Source organism: Micromys minutus (assembly GCF_963924665.1).
Source record: "Micromys minutus genome assembly, chromosome: 3".
Classification (NCBI taxonomy): Eukaryota; Metazoa; Chordata; class Mammalia; order Rodentia; family Muridae; genus Micromys; species Micromys minutus.
Window position 1 is genome coordinate 71681214 of NC_137972.1, and position 16414 is coordinate 71697627.

The following is a 16414-nucleotide window of genomic DNA, read 5'->3' on the forward strand; positions in this document are numbered from 1 at the left end:
CCTCCCCCCGAAGCGGGTCCCAGGCCTGCTTGAAGCCCAGCGCAGTCCCTGCTTTAATGAGCGTGGGGAACTGACCCAGGTCTGTAAATACTGGCTTCTCCCCCTCCCCCTATACCATTCAAACACTTAAGATCGTTTGTGGATACCGATTTTTATTCTTTGCATTTGATGCTCGAAGAAGAGGGTGCATGAAATCAACTCTCCGGAATATATGGAGGGGGTGGGGAGCGTCAAAAAAGAGGGGTTAGGGTCCTGGGTCACCAACATTTTCTCTGTAAACGCTATTGCTTTAATTATACAATAATCGAGGGCTGCTCTCACTTGCCAGCCAGAGTTTAAAAGAGGGATTTCTGCCTGCAGACCGAATGGCCCTTAGTCCTCCCCCTACCCCCTTTTTTTCTCCCCCTTCCCTTTTGGTAACCAATGTGTTTTCTATTACTCGGCCGTGCGGTGCCTGGCAGCCGGCGCTCGCAGTGCAATGGGAGACGCCATGTTGGCTCAGCTCATAGGACCAAGTCAAAAGCGAGCTTACAGGCAGAGTTTTCACACGCTCAGGCTCCCCCTGACCGCCCCCCGCCCCCACCCCCCGCCCGTCGCCGCTCGGTGCACGTCCCAGGAGAGCAGCTGGGCGCTCCGGGCACCCCGGACTTTCCCGGGCTAGGGCGGGACACTGCGGCGCAGGCATTGGGGGCGGGGGCGGGGGGGGGGACAGGCACTTTCCCGCAGCCATTGCCAACTCCCGACCCTGTCCCCGCCGCCCGATCGATGCTCTACCGGGCCGTGGCCACCGACCCAGCCCCGGACATCTCCCGCTAACTTTGAGCCCCAGACCCTCGCCCCCGCCCCCCTCCCCCGGCCTGGCCACGCACTACGTGAAAGGCCGAGGTAGGGCAATCGTGAGTCGAGCGAACTGGCTAGAACCCCCCCCCTCCTTCTCCCCCGAAGCTCAATCTTCTCCCAGGTTTGTTTGAAAGTGGCAAGAAGGAGCGATCGCCCCTCTCCTCTCCCTCTCTCTCCCTCTCTCCTCGGACCATTGTTGCATTTCGCGTCTAACTGGGTTCTCTCACACCACCGAGCGCCAGGAGGAGGGGGAGTGGGGTTGGGAAAAGAAATAAAGCGAGCTCAGATCAGATGGAGGAGGGAAAAAAAAAAAACCCAGCAAGGAAAAAGAGACACTTGAAGGGAAAGAGTCGCCATGTTTAGCAGCTTTTTAAAAAGATCTCGTCAATTTCACACAGAACCCACTCGCTGGGTCCCAGCCCTCGTCTTTTGTCTAATTCAGTCGCAGCAAAGATCTTTTGTTCTAACTCAGCGTGAAAAGAAAAACTTTCTTTAAATGCAATAAACTTAAACCGAACTCAAGACTCTAAACAGATCCTCCTCCGGCCACTCTAAACGTATACAAGGGGTTTTATTTTAACCCGTTGAAAAATTTTGAGTCCTGTTTTTTCTGCCTTGAAGACCCCCAAGCTCATCGCTGAAACTTAGAATCAGAGATTTTGTTTTTTGTCAGCGCCTAGAACACATACTTAAAAGCATAATAAAACAGGGACTGTCTTTTGCTTTGAAAATCATAAATTATAATTTAATGCCAATAATAATTTACAACAAATGGCTGTTTACAATAAGCTAACACAAAACAAACAAGAAAAAGGGCCCGTGTTTTACTTAGTAGAGAAACTTCACACACTCACATGGGTAGCACTTGCAAGAGGGGAAAATAAACAACCAATAAAACCTCCATCTACAGGTCAGATGCTGTGCTGTAAAACACACTTATATTCATATTTATATTTTTATATATATCTATATATCTACAGAGGGAAGATGAGGGTCAGATAGAGATCTCTGGCCAAATCAGGCAGTTTCCAGGTCTGCATGTATGCACCAGAACTGAGCATCAAAGTTTAATGCACTTGGCAAAACCATCTCTTTTCTTCCACCTCTGTCATCAGCCCCCTCCCTTGTTTTAAGATTAAACCACAACATGGTAAAAAGTATCATCAGGGAGAGCAGCTTGGGAAGTCTACATCAGAACAACTTGCAAGTTCCCAGCACTGAGTTCTTTCCAAACCAGGAAAAGAGAATAAGGAACTGAACCGAATAGTTGACTTCCCAAACTCTCTCTCTCTCTCTCTCTCTCTCTCTCTCTCTCTCTCTCTCTCTCTCTCTCTCTCTCTCTCCCTTCTCTCTCCCCCTTTCTCTCCCAAAAAATTGGTTTCTAAGACCGAAGGATCCCAGAGCAGTGTAGATTGTTTTTATACAATCTGAAATATCCAAATGTTCATGCTTTCTTTTTTTCATGTACACAACTCCAGTGGGAAAGATTCCCTTGACCTGTGGCCTATGCTCTCACAGACTGAAGAAGGAGGGGGAGGGGAAAGGCAGGGCAACTGCAAGTTATCATTCATATATATATATATATATATATATATATATATATATATATATACATACATATATATATACATGAAAAACAGACCCTTCATCGCTAGCAGCTGCATCACTGTATTTAAAATCCTCTCAACAGCCACCCTAGATGAGAACCACAGGATATTTAAAAAATAAAAATAAAACACACTTACTTAAGGAAAAACTCACTGCAAACAACTGCCCTCTATTTACAGTTCTGTGATTAGCTTGCTTGAACAGTCCTCTGCATAACTGTCAGAAATGTACAAAAGAGCATTTTTTCTGATCATAAAATAGATACTGATCTCAAGATTTCTAATACTTTTCACAATACCTTCCCTAAGCAGGCACTTAAGTGTGACAAATATAAGGGCCTTTTTTTTTCCTGGAAAATCCATTTTTAATTAAAAGGAGGATTAGGTGAATGAGGGTGGCTAACTATTTCAGTGTGGCACTTCCTAAACCATAGATAACCCATTAACTTCAGCTCTCCCCCCACACCCAAATTAAACAGGCAAATACACTAGTCTACCTTTGAACAAACTGATTGAGGGAGTAAACAAATGGGGCCCCCTTGGCTCAGCGAGAACTCACAGGGGCTCAGCTCGATGCAAAGACAGTGACTGGGGACAGCCAAGCAGGTTTCAGATATCAAATAATATTTTAATTTCTGAATACTTTCAATTTTCCTTGGAATATAACACACAAAGACTCGACCAAACAGTTCAGTTATTATAACTTTTACAGTATACAGAAATGTTGCACTTAAAAAAAAAACCTTCAGTTTTTTTAAAAACACAAACTGTAAACTCTAAGATACTGAATCAATCACGTTACCTATAAGTGCCAACAGTGTTATTTTGTCATGCTGATTTCAATGGTATTTTTTTAAAAAGGGGAAATATCAACAATTATAATACAAAGGGCTTGCAAATATACAAACAGATATAGGATTCATAACAATTCAAGAACTAAGGGGGGGAGACCCAATTCAAATTACAAAAGTTCACTTTTTATTCAAAACCTCAGCTTGTGTCTTGGACACATTTCTTGGCTGCCAATACATTCCACAGTTCCTTCTCTTTCTTAAAATATTTTTTTTTAAAAGATAGGTTTGTCATGGTATGGGGTAGGGGTAGAAGAAGTTAAGTGTAGATGTGATTCCTCCAGCTTGCTAATTAGAGTGCTCAACTTCACCTAAAAAAAATTTGGCCACCACTTGTAAGTGCATTTCCACCATCTCTGAGTTGCCTTTTAAAGTTTATGTCTTCCTATGCTATTTTCATGGACTCAGTTTTAATTCTTGCAGAACATATATTTTAATGATACACAGTTTTTAAGAAGCCAAGATTATATCAAAACTTATTATAGAACCACAGAATAAACTGGTTTGGAACCAGAAAAGTTAAAAAAAAAACAGCTAGAGGTACAGAGACACAGGACAATTAATAATTTGGAAAAAAATGACTTGCTTTGTCCATTCTGCTGATTTTCTCCCAATCTCTTAAATGCACTTTTAGCAATATTTTTCAAAAATTTACCAAAAAGAAAAAAAAGACTAATTTCCTTTTTATACAAAAATGATAAGTAGCAAGTTGTTCTGCCCAACACAGGAGTTGTTTTCTTTTTTAAATGCATTCTGTAAAAGTTCATTTGGCAGTCTCTTTCTCTTTCTCTCTCTGTCTCTTTTTTTTTTTTTTTTTTTTTTTTTTGAAATTCACAGTCCATTAAATTCTTCCCCTCTCTTCTTTTAGCAAACTTGTAACATCCTTTCTTAACAGAAGGAAATTAAGCAAACAAAACCAGTCTTTTGCCTTTTCTTTCTCTGTTTCACTCCCCCTTATTTTGATTTATTTATTTATTGAATGGCCATATATGGCCAGTTAAAACTGCTGCCGGACAGTAACATATCCCGGATGAGGGTTTCGATGGGGGTTTTACCTACCAAACGGACGAAAAACAACTGCTCTATGACTGAGGAGGAGACCGTGCGGAGGGAAGGGAGACGGAGCAAAAGCTTTCCGAACCGTGTTGGCTGGTTGGGGTACTGGCTCCTAACGTACTCTTCCAAAGCACACTGGGACTTTTCCTGCAAGCTTTCCACATGGGCTACATCAGACAGACCACAGGCATCTGGAAGAAAGTTAAAAAAAAAAAAAGTGGGAAAAGGAGGGGAGAGAGAATTCATCAGATTAAGAGGTTTGAAATGGGTCACCTGAGGTGTACCTACAGTGCTCTGTCAAGCTGCCCCAGCCAGAGTTGGAGGAAATGCTTATACACTGAAGACTTCAAGTGGGAGGAGGGAGGTGACAAAGCTTGAGACAGTCCTGGAGTGTTTACTTTAAAATAAAACACGCTTGGGTGATGCAGGCTTTCATTGCCCCATTCCTCAGGCTGGGTCATTGGGAGGCCCAGGAAAAGAGTTCATTGGTGCAAAGTACCCAGACAGACAGAACACAACCATCCACACCTCTTCCCCCATCCTCTAAATTTGGCTTATTATATAGTGTGCATGGGGATGGGGGGGGGGGTGGCGGTGTGACATCCTGGCCCAGCTTTCAGTAATGGCGTCCAAGATCCTGCCTCAGATTCTCCCCAAAGAGGGGCGACTCATTTTTCTCCAGTCTTTGAAACTGATTTAAGTGGCCCTTTAAAACTGATCTTGTCAGTTTAGCCTATTGAAGGGCAGCCATGCAAACTGTGATCTCTCTGTTCATTTGAGCTGTTTCTTTCCCCTCCTTTTCTTCTCTCTCCCTTTTCTCCCACCCCCCTTTATTTTTTTTAAAGCCCAGGTCTCTCCAAGAAGCATCCCCCCTCCCTGTTATCTGCAGGAAAACACTTTTCTTCCCCCCCCCCACCCCCTGATATGTGAAATTACAATAAGGACCTTTGAAATGAGATGCTCCTTGGTGCAGGCAGTTCAGGTTGTGACCTGACCTTTCAGGGCTCCCCAGACAAGACTGAGGTTAAGACATGCATATTGTGAATCATTAAAACAGATATTCAAAAACAGTCACCACAACCAGAACACACATGCAACCTCCTCCACTGTGTCCAGGACTTCATGTGTCTACAGAACGCCTAGGTGTCTGTGGTCAGCAATGAAAGATTTGTTTGTCTAGGGCTCCTTCCCTTCTGGTTGGAACTGTGTGTCTCCCTCTGCATCAGATAACAGGGACCTTTATCTTTCTGTGAGGCCATCTGCATTCTCTACACAGGCCTCCACATCTTGCAAACAGTAATAAATTAAACTGTTTTTGCCAATGCCAGGCATTTCTTCCCTTGAAAAACCAAGGGGAAAGGGGGGAAGATAAAACAATAATATGAAGAAATTACCAGCCATCTCCAACATCTGAGAACATGGACCGGGTATCAGGTTATGAGAAGGGGTGAAGGCGGGGCTAAGGGACAGGACTAGCCTGCCACTACATTTGTGTCAAGCAAACACTCTAGATATGACAGGCTCATGGGAAGAACAAACCAGATTTAACCTTCTGCATACAGCTCTGGCCTGGCCAGAGTGGTGCCCTCTGATTGATTATCTAAGGACTTTGGACGTCAGGGTTTGGGGTGACCTGGTGTGTGTGTGTGTGTGTGTGTGTGTGTGTGTGTGTGTGTGTGTGTGTGTGTGATAAACAGTAACTCATAAAAGATGGCAGGTGGAGAACGAGTGTGCAGGACACTCAGCTAATGATTTGGTTCACAGACATCTTTAAACAATAAAGAAGAGACTGTGGTCTATCAGTTGGTCCCATTACCTCGCAGTCTCTAGTTTTCTGACTATAAAGTTAAAGTTCTGGAGCGAGTGACTAGGCTTCAGGGCTTGACAAGGTCCAAATGTTTGTTCTTCTTAACCAGGGACCCCTTTTGATTCTCATCCATGACAAAGAAATCAGCTGAGAACTTAGTTCAAGAATGTGAAGGGTGGGGGTAATTTCCACCCACCTGGGCTATGGCTGAACTCAGACTGGAGGCAGCCAAAGGGCTCAGGTGTGCCCCCCCAAAGCCAGACACTTTTCAAACATCATTTGGCCTCAAGTGTTAATGAATATCAGATCTGTTACTCCCACAGGTTAAACTACATGCAAACTAATTAGATTTCCTCCTACAGTCAAGGATGGTTTTCTATCTCCTCTCCGGCAACATTCAGATCCAGCCCAAGTTGGCACACACATTGGGTTGCCTCAAAATTGTCTGAAGTGTTTGCCGGAACAGGGAAAGCAAGAGGCCAGCCTTCAGCCCCCTACAGACATCCTGCAGTTGGGGTAGTCCTTTAGCCCCTCCTGCCCCATTCTGACAGCATACCCCTTCTCCTGGTGCACGGCTCTTATTTAATGAGAATGTGATTTTGAAAATTGCTGCTCTCAAGTTGGACTTGCCTGGAGCCCCAACTCCTACTGAGTTCACAGGCAAACTTTCTCCCTGCAGGGACAAAGTTTCTCCTACAGAAATGATGCCAAGGCTGCAATGTGTCCAGGGCCATCTTCTTGAGGTCCTAGCCAGAGTGTGTGTGGGGGGGGAGCCCAGAGCTTTAGAAGATTCCCTGGGGGCCAACTAGGCCCAGAAGGCCTGGGCTTAGGGAGGAAACAACAGAGTACATTCTAGGTTGGGCAACTGCATAAGAGGAAGGGGCCAGAGAGGCCCTAAGGCCCCTTATGTATGAATATGTGTATGTATGTATGCATATATGTATGGCTCCATACATAAGGATGTATGGAATATTCTTCATCCCAGGACAAGCCAGCAGTTATATCATGTCCCCACCTCAAAATGCACTCTACAGTTTAGTCTTTTAAAGGGAGTGTTGGGCTGGCCATTTTCCCAAGGCCCTAACTCTGCCCTGGCAGCTCTTGGGTATCTGAGAACAGGTCTCCTTCCTACCTGAGGTGAAAAGGACTATGGCCTTGAGGCAGCTGTACTCGGCAGAGTCGACATGCAGAGCCTTGAGCTTCTCCACTTGCTCTTGGAAGATCCGTATGTGGTCCATAAAGGCGACCACCCGGTCGGCTGACATGGGTGAAGCGTGCAGGCCAGCGGCGGCAAGGAGCGGGGCGACATGGAGGGGCATGGAGCACTGTGCCGCATTCAACACGAACAGCTCGCTCCAGGTGAGGCGAAGGAGGGCCACCTGGTCCGTGATCTGCAGGTCTGGGAAGAAGGGGATGTTCCGGGCCCACTCAACGGCGCTGAAGAGCATCCGTGCGGCCAGTTCGCAAATGTTCTCGATGCCCATGATGTTGTTAGGCTGCATGCACTGACTGCCGAAGCGCGACGTGGGGTAGGGCTCTGCGCGCAGCAGCAGGGAAATATATCCGGACAGGTACGAGTGGCAGTTGAGGGGGTCCCCGTTGGTCAGCGCAAACTGCCCGTGGGTAGGCTGGGTGGGCGGCATCCTGCCCCTCTGTACAGCTGCAGGAGGAAAGGAGACACTCCACAGTTAATGATCAGCCTTGATCCTGCATTCTTCTACAAGACACCAACCTGTCCCAGGCCCTAGAACAGAGCCAGAAAACAGCCAGGCCCGCTACAGACAGCCCCAAGAGTCTGTTGCCAGCCTGCCGGCCACCACTCCTCACAAATCACCTTCTAGGTCAGCTCTGATCGCCAGAGATCAACACTTGCCTGCGAGGCCCATCTAGGGTTGGTTCGCCGCTGAGGGCCCAGAATTAGTCACTTTGAATGGGGGGTCCCTGGAGCTGTAAGCGGGGTGTAGCATACTCTGAGAGCACCTTTCATTTCTTTTCCTTTCTTTTTTAAACTGCTAAACAGCTGCTATTTCTTATTGATTGGAGAAGGAACGAGAGGAGAGTGTAGGGGGAGGGTAAGTCGCTTTAGCACAAGACATTGAGGTTTACTCCAGATGGCCTGTGGCCACCTCCGAACGACTGTCCCCAAACCTTGTAACCTCAATCCCAGCCAAGGAGGGAAAACCCTAGCGAGAGACAGAGTCTAGGTCTGGCGTCTTTGCCTGATCCGTGAGCTCAGCTAGGAGGAGGAGAGACAAGGGAGAAAGGGCGGAGAGAGAAAGAGAGAGAGGCCGGCAGAGAGGAGAGGAAGCCGGAGAGAGGCTGGGAGCTGGCGTGGGGCGCTGGCGGAGCCCAGACAAGGCCCGTGACGACCGGAGAAAGCCAGCGAGGCTCAGGCACCCTCTGTTATCTGACTCAGGACCGGGAGAGCCGCTCTCGCAGAAACACAAAGAAACCCCGGCATTGGCTCGCTCCAACCCGCAAGCCCGCGCCCGGCGCGGAGCGCGCCATTGGTAGAGCACTGTTCCCGGCTCTGGGATAATTTTATATCACAAAGACCCAACTGGAGCAGAAGGAAAGCAGCGGCCCAAGTCCCCTGGCCCACACTTTCCTACTCCCTACAGTGCTCTTAACGTTTCAAAAGTGAAAGGAAAAAGGAAAACAAGAGGTATTTTTTTAAGCAGAATGTTAATCCATGGAGGGGTCACATGAGCTCTGCCCAGGCGGCAGCGTTAATACGGCGAAGTGCATAAAATTGCCATTTGTAATTTGAACCCCCTGTACAAAAGTACAATCTCAGGTTGGCTTTTTTTTTTTTTTTTTTTTTTGAGAAGGTGGGGGTTGGGGAGCGGGGTAAGGAGGAGGGACATATGTTGAACATGCAGGAAAAACAAGGAAAGAGAGGAGTGAGAGGGGACTTTAAAACAACAACAAACAGCAACCCATTTCTCGCAGAAAGGTGAACTCGAATGAACTCTCAGTGCAAAGGAAAAGAAAGTCTGAAGGGAGAGGGAGAGAGAGGGAGAAAGACTGGAGAAGGAAAGTCTGCTAAAGCATGCGGACTGTAGTGGGGGTGGGGGCTGATCTGGCTTGCAGTGCAGATCCCGCTCCTAGTACCAAGTCCCCTCCGACTGCAACACGGAGAGCTCGGGGTTTCTGTGTCCTTACCCAGAGCCGGCTAGCCAAACGCACCCAGAGCCCCGGGACCGCGGGCGAAGGGGGAAGAAATGAGAGGCCGATACCTTCCCGTCTCATGCCCACTTTGAGGCACTTTTTGAGGCGGCAGTACTGGCACTGGTTGCGGTGGTGCTGGTCGATGGGACAGTTCCGGTTGGCGCGGCACGTGTAGCTCAGGTTCCTCCGCACGCTGCGCTTGAAGAAGCTCTTGCAGCCCTCGCACGTGAACTGGCCGTAGTGCTTGCCGCTCGACTTGTCCCCGCACACCACACACTCGATGTGCTGCTGCTGCTGCTGCTTGTCGCTGCCCGGGCCACCAGGGCCGCCCTGGCTGCCAGCCGCTGTCTGGGCCGGCGTGCTGGCCGGGCCCCCTTGGCCCGGCGTCTGTGGCGTGTGCGGGGCGCCAGGCGGCGGGCCCGGCACGGGCGGCGCCTGCGAGGCCTGGCTGCCCTGAGAGCCGGGCACCTCGTCCTGGGGGTCGCGCCACGTGCTGACTACCATTGCCATATCTATGGGGGCCGCGTCCGGACTTCTGCTCCCCTGGCTGCGGGCGGCGGCGGGGTGGTGGCGGCTCCCGGGTCTCGGGCTCCGGCGCGCCGCCTTTTGTGTGTGCGAGGGTGCGAGAGGGCGCGGGAGGGCGCCCCGGGTGGCTTAGGGCTAGTTGATTGAGGTTAGTTAGTTTTTCCTTTTTTTGTTGTTTTTTTGTTTTTTTGTTTTTGCTTTTGCAAAGTTTTGTCGATTGCTTGTCTGGCCCGGTATGTTTGTTTTGTTTGTTTCCCTCGGCTCAGCTTTGTTGGTTTCGGGGGGCTTTCCGTCAAAAGGGGAGGGCAAGGGGACAGGGGAAAGCGAGTGGGAGCAGAACGTGGAGAGAGGGAGGGGAGGGAGAGCTGCAAGTCGATTGTCTGGCTTCAAGACAGAAGTAGGAGGCAAAAAAAAAAAAAATCTCTCTAAAGATCTCGCTCGCTCTCACTCTCCCTCCCTCTCTCCCTCTCTTGTTCACTCTCTCGCTCTCAGATCTAGTGTGCAGCGGAGGAGTTGGAGGAGGAGAAGGAGGAGGAGGAAGAGGAGGAGAAGGAGGAAGAGGAGAAGGAGAGGCGACTGTCCGGGGGCCAAGTCCAGGGCAGCCCACAGTCAGCCATTCAGGAAAGCCATCGAAATCAGGAGGACTGGGAGAGCGGAGGTGCCGGGCGCGGGCGCGCCCTGGGAGCCAGGCAGGCCGGGGCGGAGGCCGGCGGCCCGCGGAGTGGCCGGAGCTCTGCCCGGGTCCGGGGGAATCAGCATGAAAGTGGTCCGCGTCCGGCGCTGCGCGGCGTCGTCCTGGCGCTGGGCCGCCGCCGCCGCCTCCTGCCCCGGGCGCCTGGCGCGCGCCGCGCTCGCTCCGGACGCTGCCGCCGCCGCCGCTCTCGGAGGCCGCTCGCTGCTCCCCGCGGGCCGCCCGGGCCGCCGCCGCCGCCGCTGCCGCCGCCGAAGCCTCCGGGTCGGGCCCGGAGCCGCCGCGTCTAGCGCCGCCGCCGCCGGTGGAGTCGCTGCTGCTGCCGCTGCTGCTGCCGCCGCCGGTGGAGCCGCCGCTCCTGCTGCTGCTGCTGCTGCTGCTCCTGCTGCTGCCGCCGCCGCCTCACACACATAGGGAAAGAGTCAACTCGCCGGCGGCGGGGGAGAGATGATAAGAGAGAAAGGAGGGCAGATCAGCACCTAGAAGCGCATCCTTCGTGCGCAGAGGGGGGAGAAATGGAGAGAAAGAATGAAAGAGGGAAGAGCAGCGCGGCACCCGGAGAAAGGAGGCAACTCCGGCAGAGGAGGAGGAGGAGAAGAAAACACACACGCGCTCACGCACGCACACACCGCGGAGAGAAAAGAGCAGAATCAAAGTGATCAAATATGCTAAAAAGGGGGGCGCGGGAGGGAATGCGATTTATAGGCGCCGGGGCTGGCAGAAGTGGCTTCTCCGCGATCAGCTCACTGAGCTCTCTATATAGTGAACTTTGACACGACTGCTGCAACTTAGCGCACGTTGCCATGGCGACGGCGCGCCTTATAAGGCAGCCGCCGGGGTTGGCCTGGCCCGGCGCGCGCGCGCCGCCCCCTCGTCGTCATTGGCCGGAGCGCGGCGGCCCCGCCATGGCGGCAGCAGGAGCAGCCCGGTCCTAGCGCGAGCGGCGTCGCGACAGCCGCGCGGGGCGCCCGGGGACGAAGGGGGGCGGGGACGGGTGGCCGGGCAGCCCGGGCCACAGAGAGGGGGATGGGCCTGGGAGGGCCACGGAGCGCGGACCCCGGTCGCCCCGCACTCCGCACCCTAGGTTTCTGCCCTGGCGACAAGACTAGCGCGCGGCGCACACACTACGCCTCTTAAAGGCTCCGCGAGGGGTTGAGGATGAAGCCAAAGACTTAGTCTCTCGCAACTTGGCGATGCCTCTAAATGCGCAGCTCACGGTCCACCCGGGACTCCCAGGCGCATTACGTACGGCTCACGATGCCAAAGACTGAATGATGCTCTCCCCTTCTTTGTAGAGGGGTACCCAGCGGAGGTGGCAAGGTGCCGGGATCTGGGCTTGCAAACGAAAAGATTTGACTAGATCGAGTGGTGGCAAACCCTTTGCTTAATGAACTCTCATCACTTGTTCGATTTGGTAGCTTCTTTTTTGTTTGTTTGTTTGTTTATAAGAAAAGAAACCGTTCCATATCTGCCTTTTTCTTTAGATGGTTGATATTTTATAGATTTGTGGGCTGACATTTTAATTGCTCCAATGAAGCATCTCGGATGCTGAGAAACACCAGTAGATTTCACCTCATTGTTATGACGCAACTACAATAAATTCCTCTCAACTTTATCCTCCCTTATTGGTTTTAGCTAGCTGGCCAGCAAGTGACCTGTCACACACCCGGTCATGAAAGAGGCAGAAAGACCTTTCTGTCCACTGATGGACAGGCGGGAGGCAGCCGCTCAGCCTCGCCTGTGCACACTCTCTGTACACACATGTAAACGCACATGTATCAGATGCACATTAGTCAATGTACACAGACAAAGACATCTTAGACGACGCTTCTAGGTCATATGGACTTCATTGTTTAAATTCTCTTTAAATACCATATAGTCATTAAAGCACACCCAGAGAGCCTGCTCCAGATTGGAAATAATACCAGCATAACTCACAAGAGCCACGACACGCCATAGTTTACCTCGAGAGAGACACTGCAGAAAAATACAACCCCCATTCCCCATGTTATTCTTCACAAGACGCTCAAACCATTGGTATTGCTGTGTCTTTGACTTTGTGCCTTAGTTTTAACTATAAAGTATAGAGATTCAACCTCCAGGACACATTATATTCCACTGACTAAACTTGTTTGATTAGGACCAGTTAGTTGATTGTGAGAATTCCATATTTATATGAGAAATTTGTTTTTAATGGGGAATACTTTCAACCAAGCCAAAACTAAATCCATAACTCAAACACGTTTACCAGCAATTCAATTAATATCATTATTCTTTTACATAAAAGAAGCTGAGCTACAAGGGGAAAAGAGGACACTACAAAGAGTAAATCGACAACTTTAGAAAGCATCCTCGGTAGCATAGAAATTTGGCAGTATAACATTACTTTAATAAAATGAACTGAACATGTAATTGACATGAGTAAACTATGCTTTCAGGCAGCTTCTTTTATACAAACAGGCAAAGTGTGAGACCTTCAGGGCATAAAGATACGGGGCAGGCAGAGGCTGACTTTTCGGCAAAGAAAAAAAGAAAAGAAAAGAAAAGAAAAGAAAGAAAAGAAAGAAAGAAAGAAAGAGCCATCCTTTTTAAGCCTCATCCTGAAATCTTTCTCAGCCCTCTCTTTCTCTACTGAAATCACACATTGCACTTAAGTGGCAGGTGCTGTGACTATTTGAATGTTTTAAGAATTAACAAGCTATAGCAGGTACTAGGCTATCATAAACCTGGTGTGTAATAAGGTGGCCACAGAGTAAAGCCAGGCTGGGCATTTCTGGCTGATTAGGGACACCATATAACTTTCTCCTATAGGGAACAAGAAAGAAAGATAGAAAATAAATCATTTCAGACAAGTCTGGTTCTTCTTTTTAACTTCTCTGATTTAAGGAATTATTTGATGCTATGAATGTCAGATCAGAGGAAAGCTCAGCATATAGTGGGACTGAGGTTGACACAGGAAACCTAATAGGTATTTTCATCTCGACTTAATAGATGAACATAATTGATTATGGAGAAACGTTAATCTTGCTTTTCCAGTGCAGCCATTTTTATGGCAAGATTACTTTTTACACACACACATACACACATACATGAAGAGATAATTTTTGAGGAGAAGCTTTATGTGTCTGTGTATTCTCTATTTTTCTAGCTAAAGAAATTATAGCCTCCAAATTTTACACACACACACACACACACACACACACACACACACACACACTGTGGAATTACAGCTAGCCAGGCACATAGCCATATAACGACGAGTCAGAGGTGCTTCACTTTGAATTTTAGGACTCATTTAGCTATAGAAATGCTGTTTAGAAAGAGAAGAAAAAAAATCACCATATGAATTGTAGTTAATTTTACTGAGAGGATGAAGAGACAGGACAGCGGAATTAGGGGTGAGAAGGAACAAAAATATTTTTAAATGCTCTTCTTATAGATAGATACTCAGCTGTCTTAACTCTAAGATTTAAAAAGTCCTAAAAATACAAATCCATGTATTTTTAAAAACTCCACCAAGCCCTTTACTGCAAATGTAAATTTATTTTAATGAGGATGATGTCGAGCTTTATTTGACTGGTCAAAGTCAGGGTAAAACATTTGTCTTAATCTGAAAAAAAAAAAATCTTCAACTCCCAGAAATATGGTGTCCTTGAAGAAACTGGTTGGCTGGTCTGTAATTCTTTACAGATTAAATCACAATATGAATACAGACCCCAGCAATGCCTAGTTTAACTCTGAGCTCAGTAGAATCCAGGATCCATTGAATTTCTCCTTTCCCTCAATCTAGTCGTGTGTGTGTTTTTCTCTTCCACCACAGTGGAGCTGCGTGAATAGGGAAGGGGCTTCCATTGTGTCCTTCTGAACTTCCAAGTCAATGCAATTTTTAACCACTGGCTTGTGGTACTTTGAAAATCACCAGGGGCTGTCAGAGTTGGGTCCTCTGAAAAATTTACAGTGCTAAATCAGAGCATATGCTGGGAGGGAAAAATTGCTTAAGATTGGAGTAAGTACAGTATCTGTCTGCCCCCTAGTGTAAGAGTCCTCGCTGCCTAAAATCCAACTTTAAAAGAAAAGGATCCCTTAAAGGGAAACGACTTGGGGCTCACGTAGGCATAGGAGAATGAAACTTCTGTACATTTTAATCTGAATAATTCTCCAGGATTGAAAAATATTTGGCTGTGGCTTGGTCGGACTGCGCTGGGATCTCGCTGCCTCTACGTTTCCGGAGTCTCTAGTGAAGAGGTGATTTTTTTTTTTTTTTTTTTGAACTGGGTTTATGTACGTCCCCCTCACCCCTCCTCTCTTTTTCTTTATGCCTCTGTCGTCTCTCTCGCTGGCTTTTTTTTTTTTTTTAAATGAGGAACCTTCCATGAACATTTTGCACAGAGCACAGAATTGCTTCTAAAGTCAGCCCGGCGCGGTTGCAATAGACAGCAAAAAAGGTAAACGCTTGCCTGAAATCCGCACGCCAGCTCCACCACCCCGCCCGATGGTGAGTACCCTTCTCCTTGCGATTCTCCTAGCTTAACAGTGGGCTCTCCTTCCGGAACCGCGGCCGAGGGCGACAGGCAAGGCTCTGGTCCCTGCCCGCCTGCCTGCTTGCCTGCCTGCCTGTCAGCTGCACAAGGTTGCAAAATGAAGCGCGGCGGCAAATCGAACAGGAAATTCTGATACCCAAAGCCAGCCTAGCAGCCCCTTCGCTAGCAAACCCAGTCAGTCTGCTGCTTGGAAAACCAGGCATATAGGATTTGTTTTCAGTCAGTTCTATGGAAGGAAATGAGTTGGAGAAGACAGGACGAGGACATGGGAGGCAACCGCAGTCTTTTTGCTTCGGTTTAATCATATTTTGGCAGCTTTGCAATTGTATCCCCCCCCTTCCACCTCTGCTACCACACACATGTAATAAAATATGGCAACGCACTGAATTGACTGCCCCCAGCCCCCCAAGACCCCTTCAACTACAGTCCGAGGCATTACATACACGTTAGCAAAGCGATTTTCTGAAAAGCCCCAAGTCATCCCCAACCCCACACGGCACAAGGAGAAAAGTGAGAAAGAAGAGAAAGAGAAAAAAATACAGTAAGCAAACATACCAAAACCATATTTGCCTTGTTCAAGGTCCCAAACCGCTTGCATCTTCCTTCTAAACTGGAAGAACTCTCCTTTAGTTTGGCGGGTGAAATAAACGCTTTGTTGGCCCCCTGAAAAGATGTGTCTTTGATAATTAAAGAGACTCTCCTCCTCGGTGTTTATCTAAGCGATTGTGCAAACTGATAAAAAAGTAGGCATTAGTCTGCAGGGAAAAAGAAAGGTGAAAGGAGAGATCCTCCACCCCAAGGAAGTGTTTCCCTGTGTATCAGGAGCTCTCAGCCGTTGGAAAAGCCTGCACACTAACTTTAGAGAGAGAGACGGCTTCAGGGAGCTTTGTACATAGCTGCCTAGGAATGCAAGCCTCGCCTTTAAGAAAAAAAAAAAAAAAAAAAAAAAAAAAAAAAAAACCCAAACCGTAGGTAGGAGATGTCTGGAGTGATTCTTGTCTCTCATCTGATGCCTTAGAAGGAAGAGTGCGTTGTTACACCTTGTTTGGGGCTGGGAAGAGGAGACTTTAAAAACACCCTTCCAATTGGAAAAGAAAAAAAAAAAAAAAACCCTCCCAACTTAATGAGTTTAGTCGGAGGCTGGAGCAACCCGGCTCAGCCTTAGCAGAAAACCGAAAACAACTATAGGCAGTATTGCAAAGCAGGACAACCGGAGGCACAGCCAAATTCCACTGTTTGGGGTCGAGAGGGATGGAGGCTAATCCTAAAGCAAGTTGGGAAGAAAAAAAAAAAAAAAAAAAAAAAAAAAACAGAGGTGGGAGAGG

The 16414-nt window shown here is 48.3% G+C and overlaps 1 protein-coding gene across 4 annotated transcripts; it reads right to left on the reverse strand.

The window, feature by feature from the left end:
• Window positions 1–1596: 1596 nt before the first annotated feature.
• NR2F2 (nuclear receptor subfamily 2 group F member 2) lies at window positions 1597–15866 on the reverse strand. 4 transcript variants are annotated; one of them, XM_080914566.1, is made up of 3 exons: window positions 15645–15866; window positions 7294–7821; window positions 1597–4545 (listed from the first exon to the last, which is right to left on the reverse strand). In XM_080914566.1, the coding sequence occupies exons 1-3, from the start codon at window positions 15685–15687 to the stop codon at window positions 4271–4273; spliced, it is 846 nt and encodes a 281-aa protein (XP_080770692.1). In that variant the 5' UTR covers window positions 15688–15866; the 3' UTR covers window positions 1597–4270. The 4 variants fall into 4 exon arrangements, with proteins under 4 accessions (XP_080770692.1, XP_080770691.1, XP_080770693.1 ...); XM_080914565.1 differs by lacking the exon at window positions 15645–15866 and adding an exon at window positions 9401–11254; XM_080914567.1 differs by lacking the exon at window positions 15645–15866 and adding an exon at window positions 9327–9462.
• Between the last annotated feature and the right edge of the window lie 548 nt (window positions 15867–16414).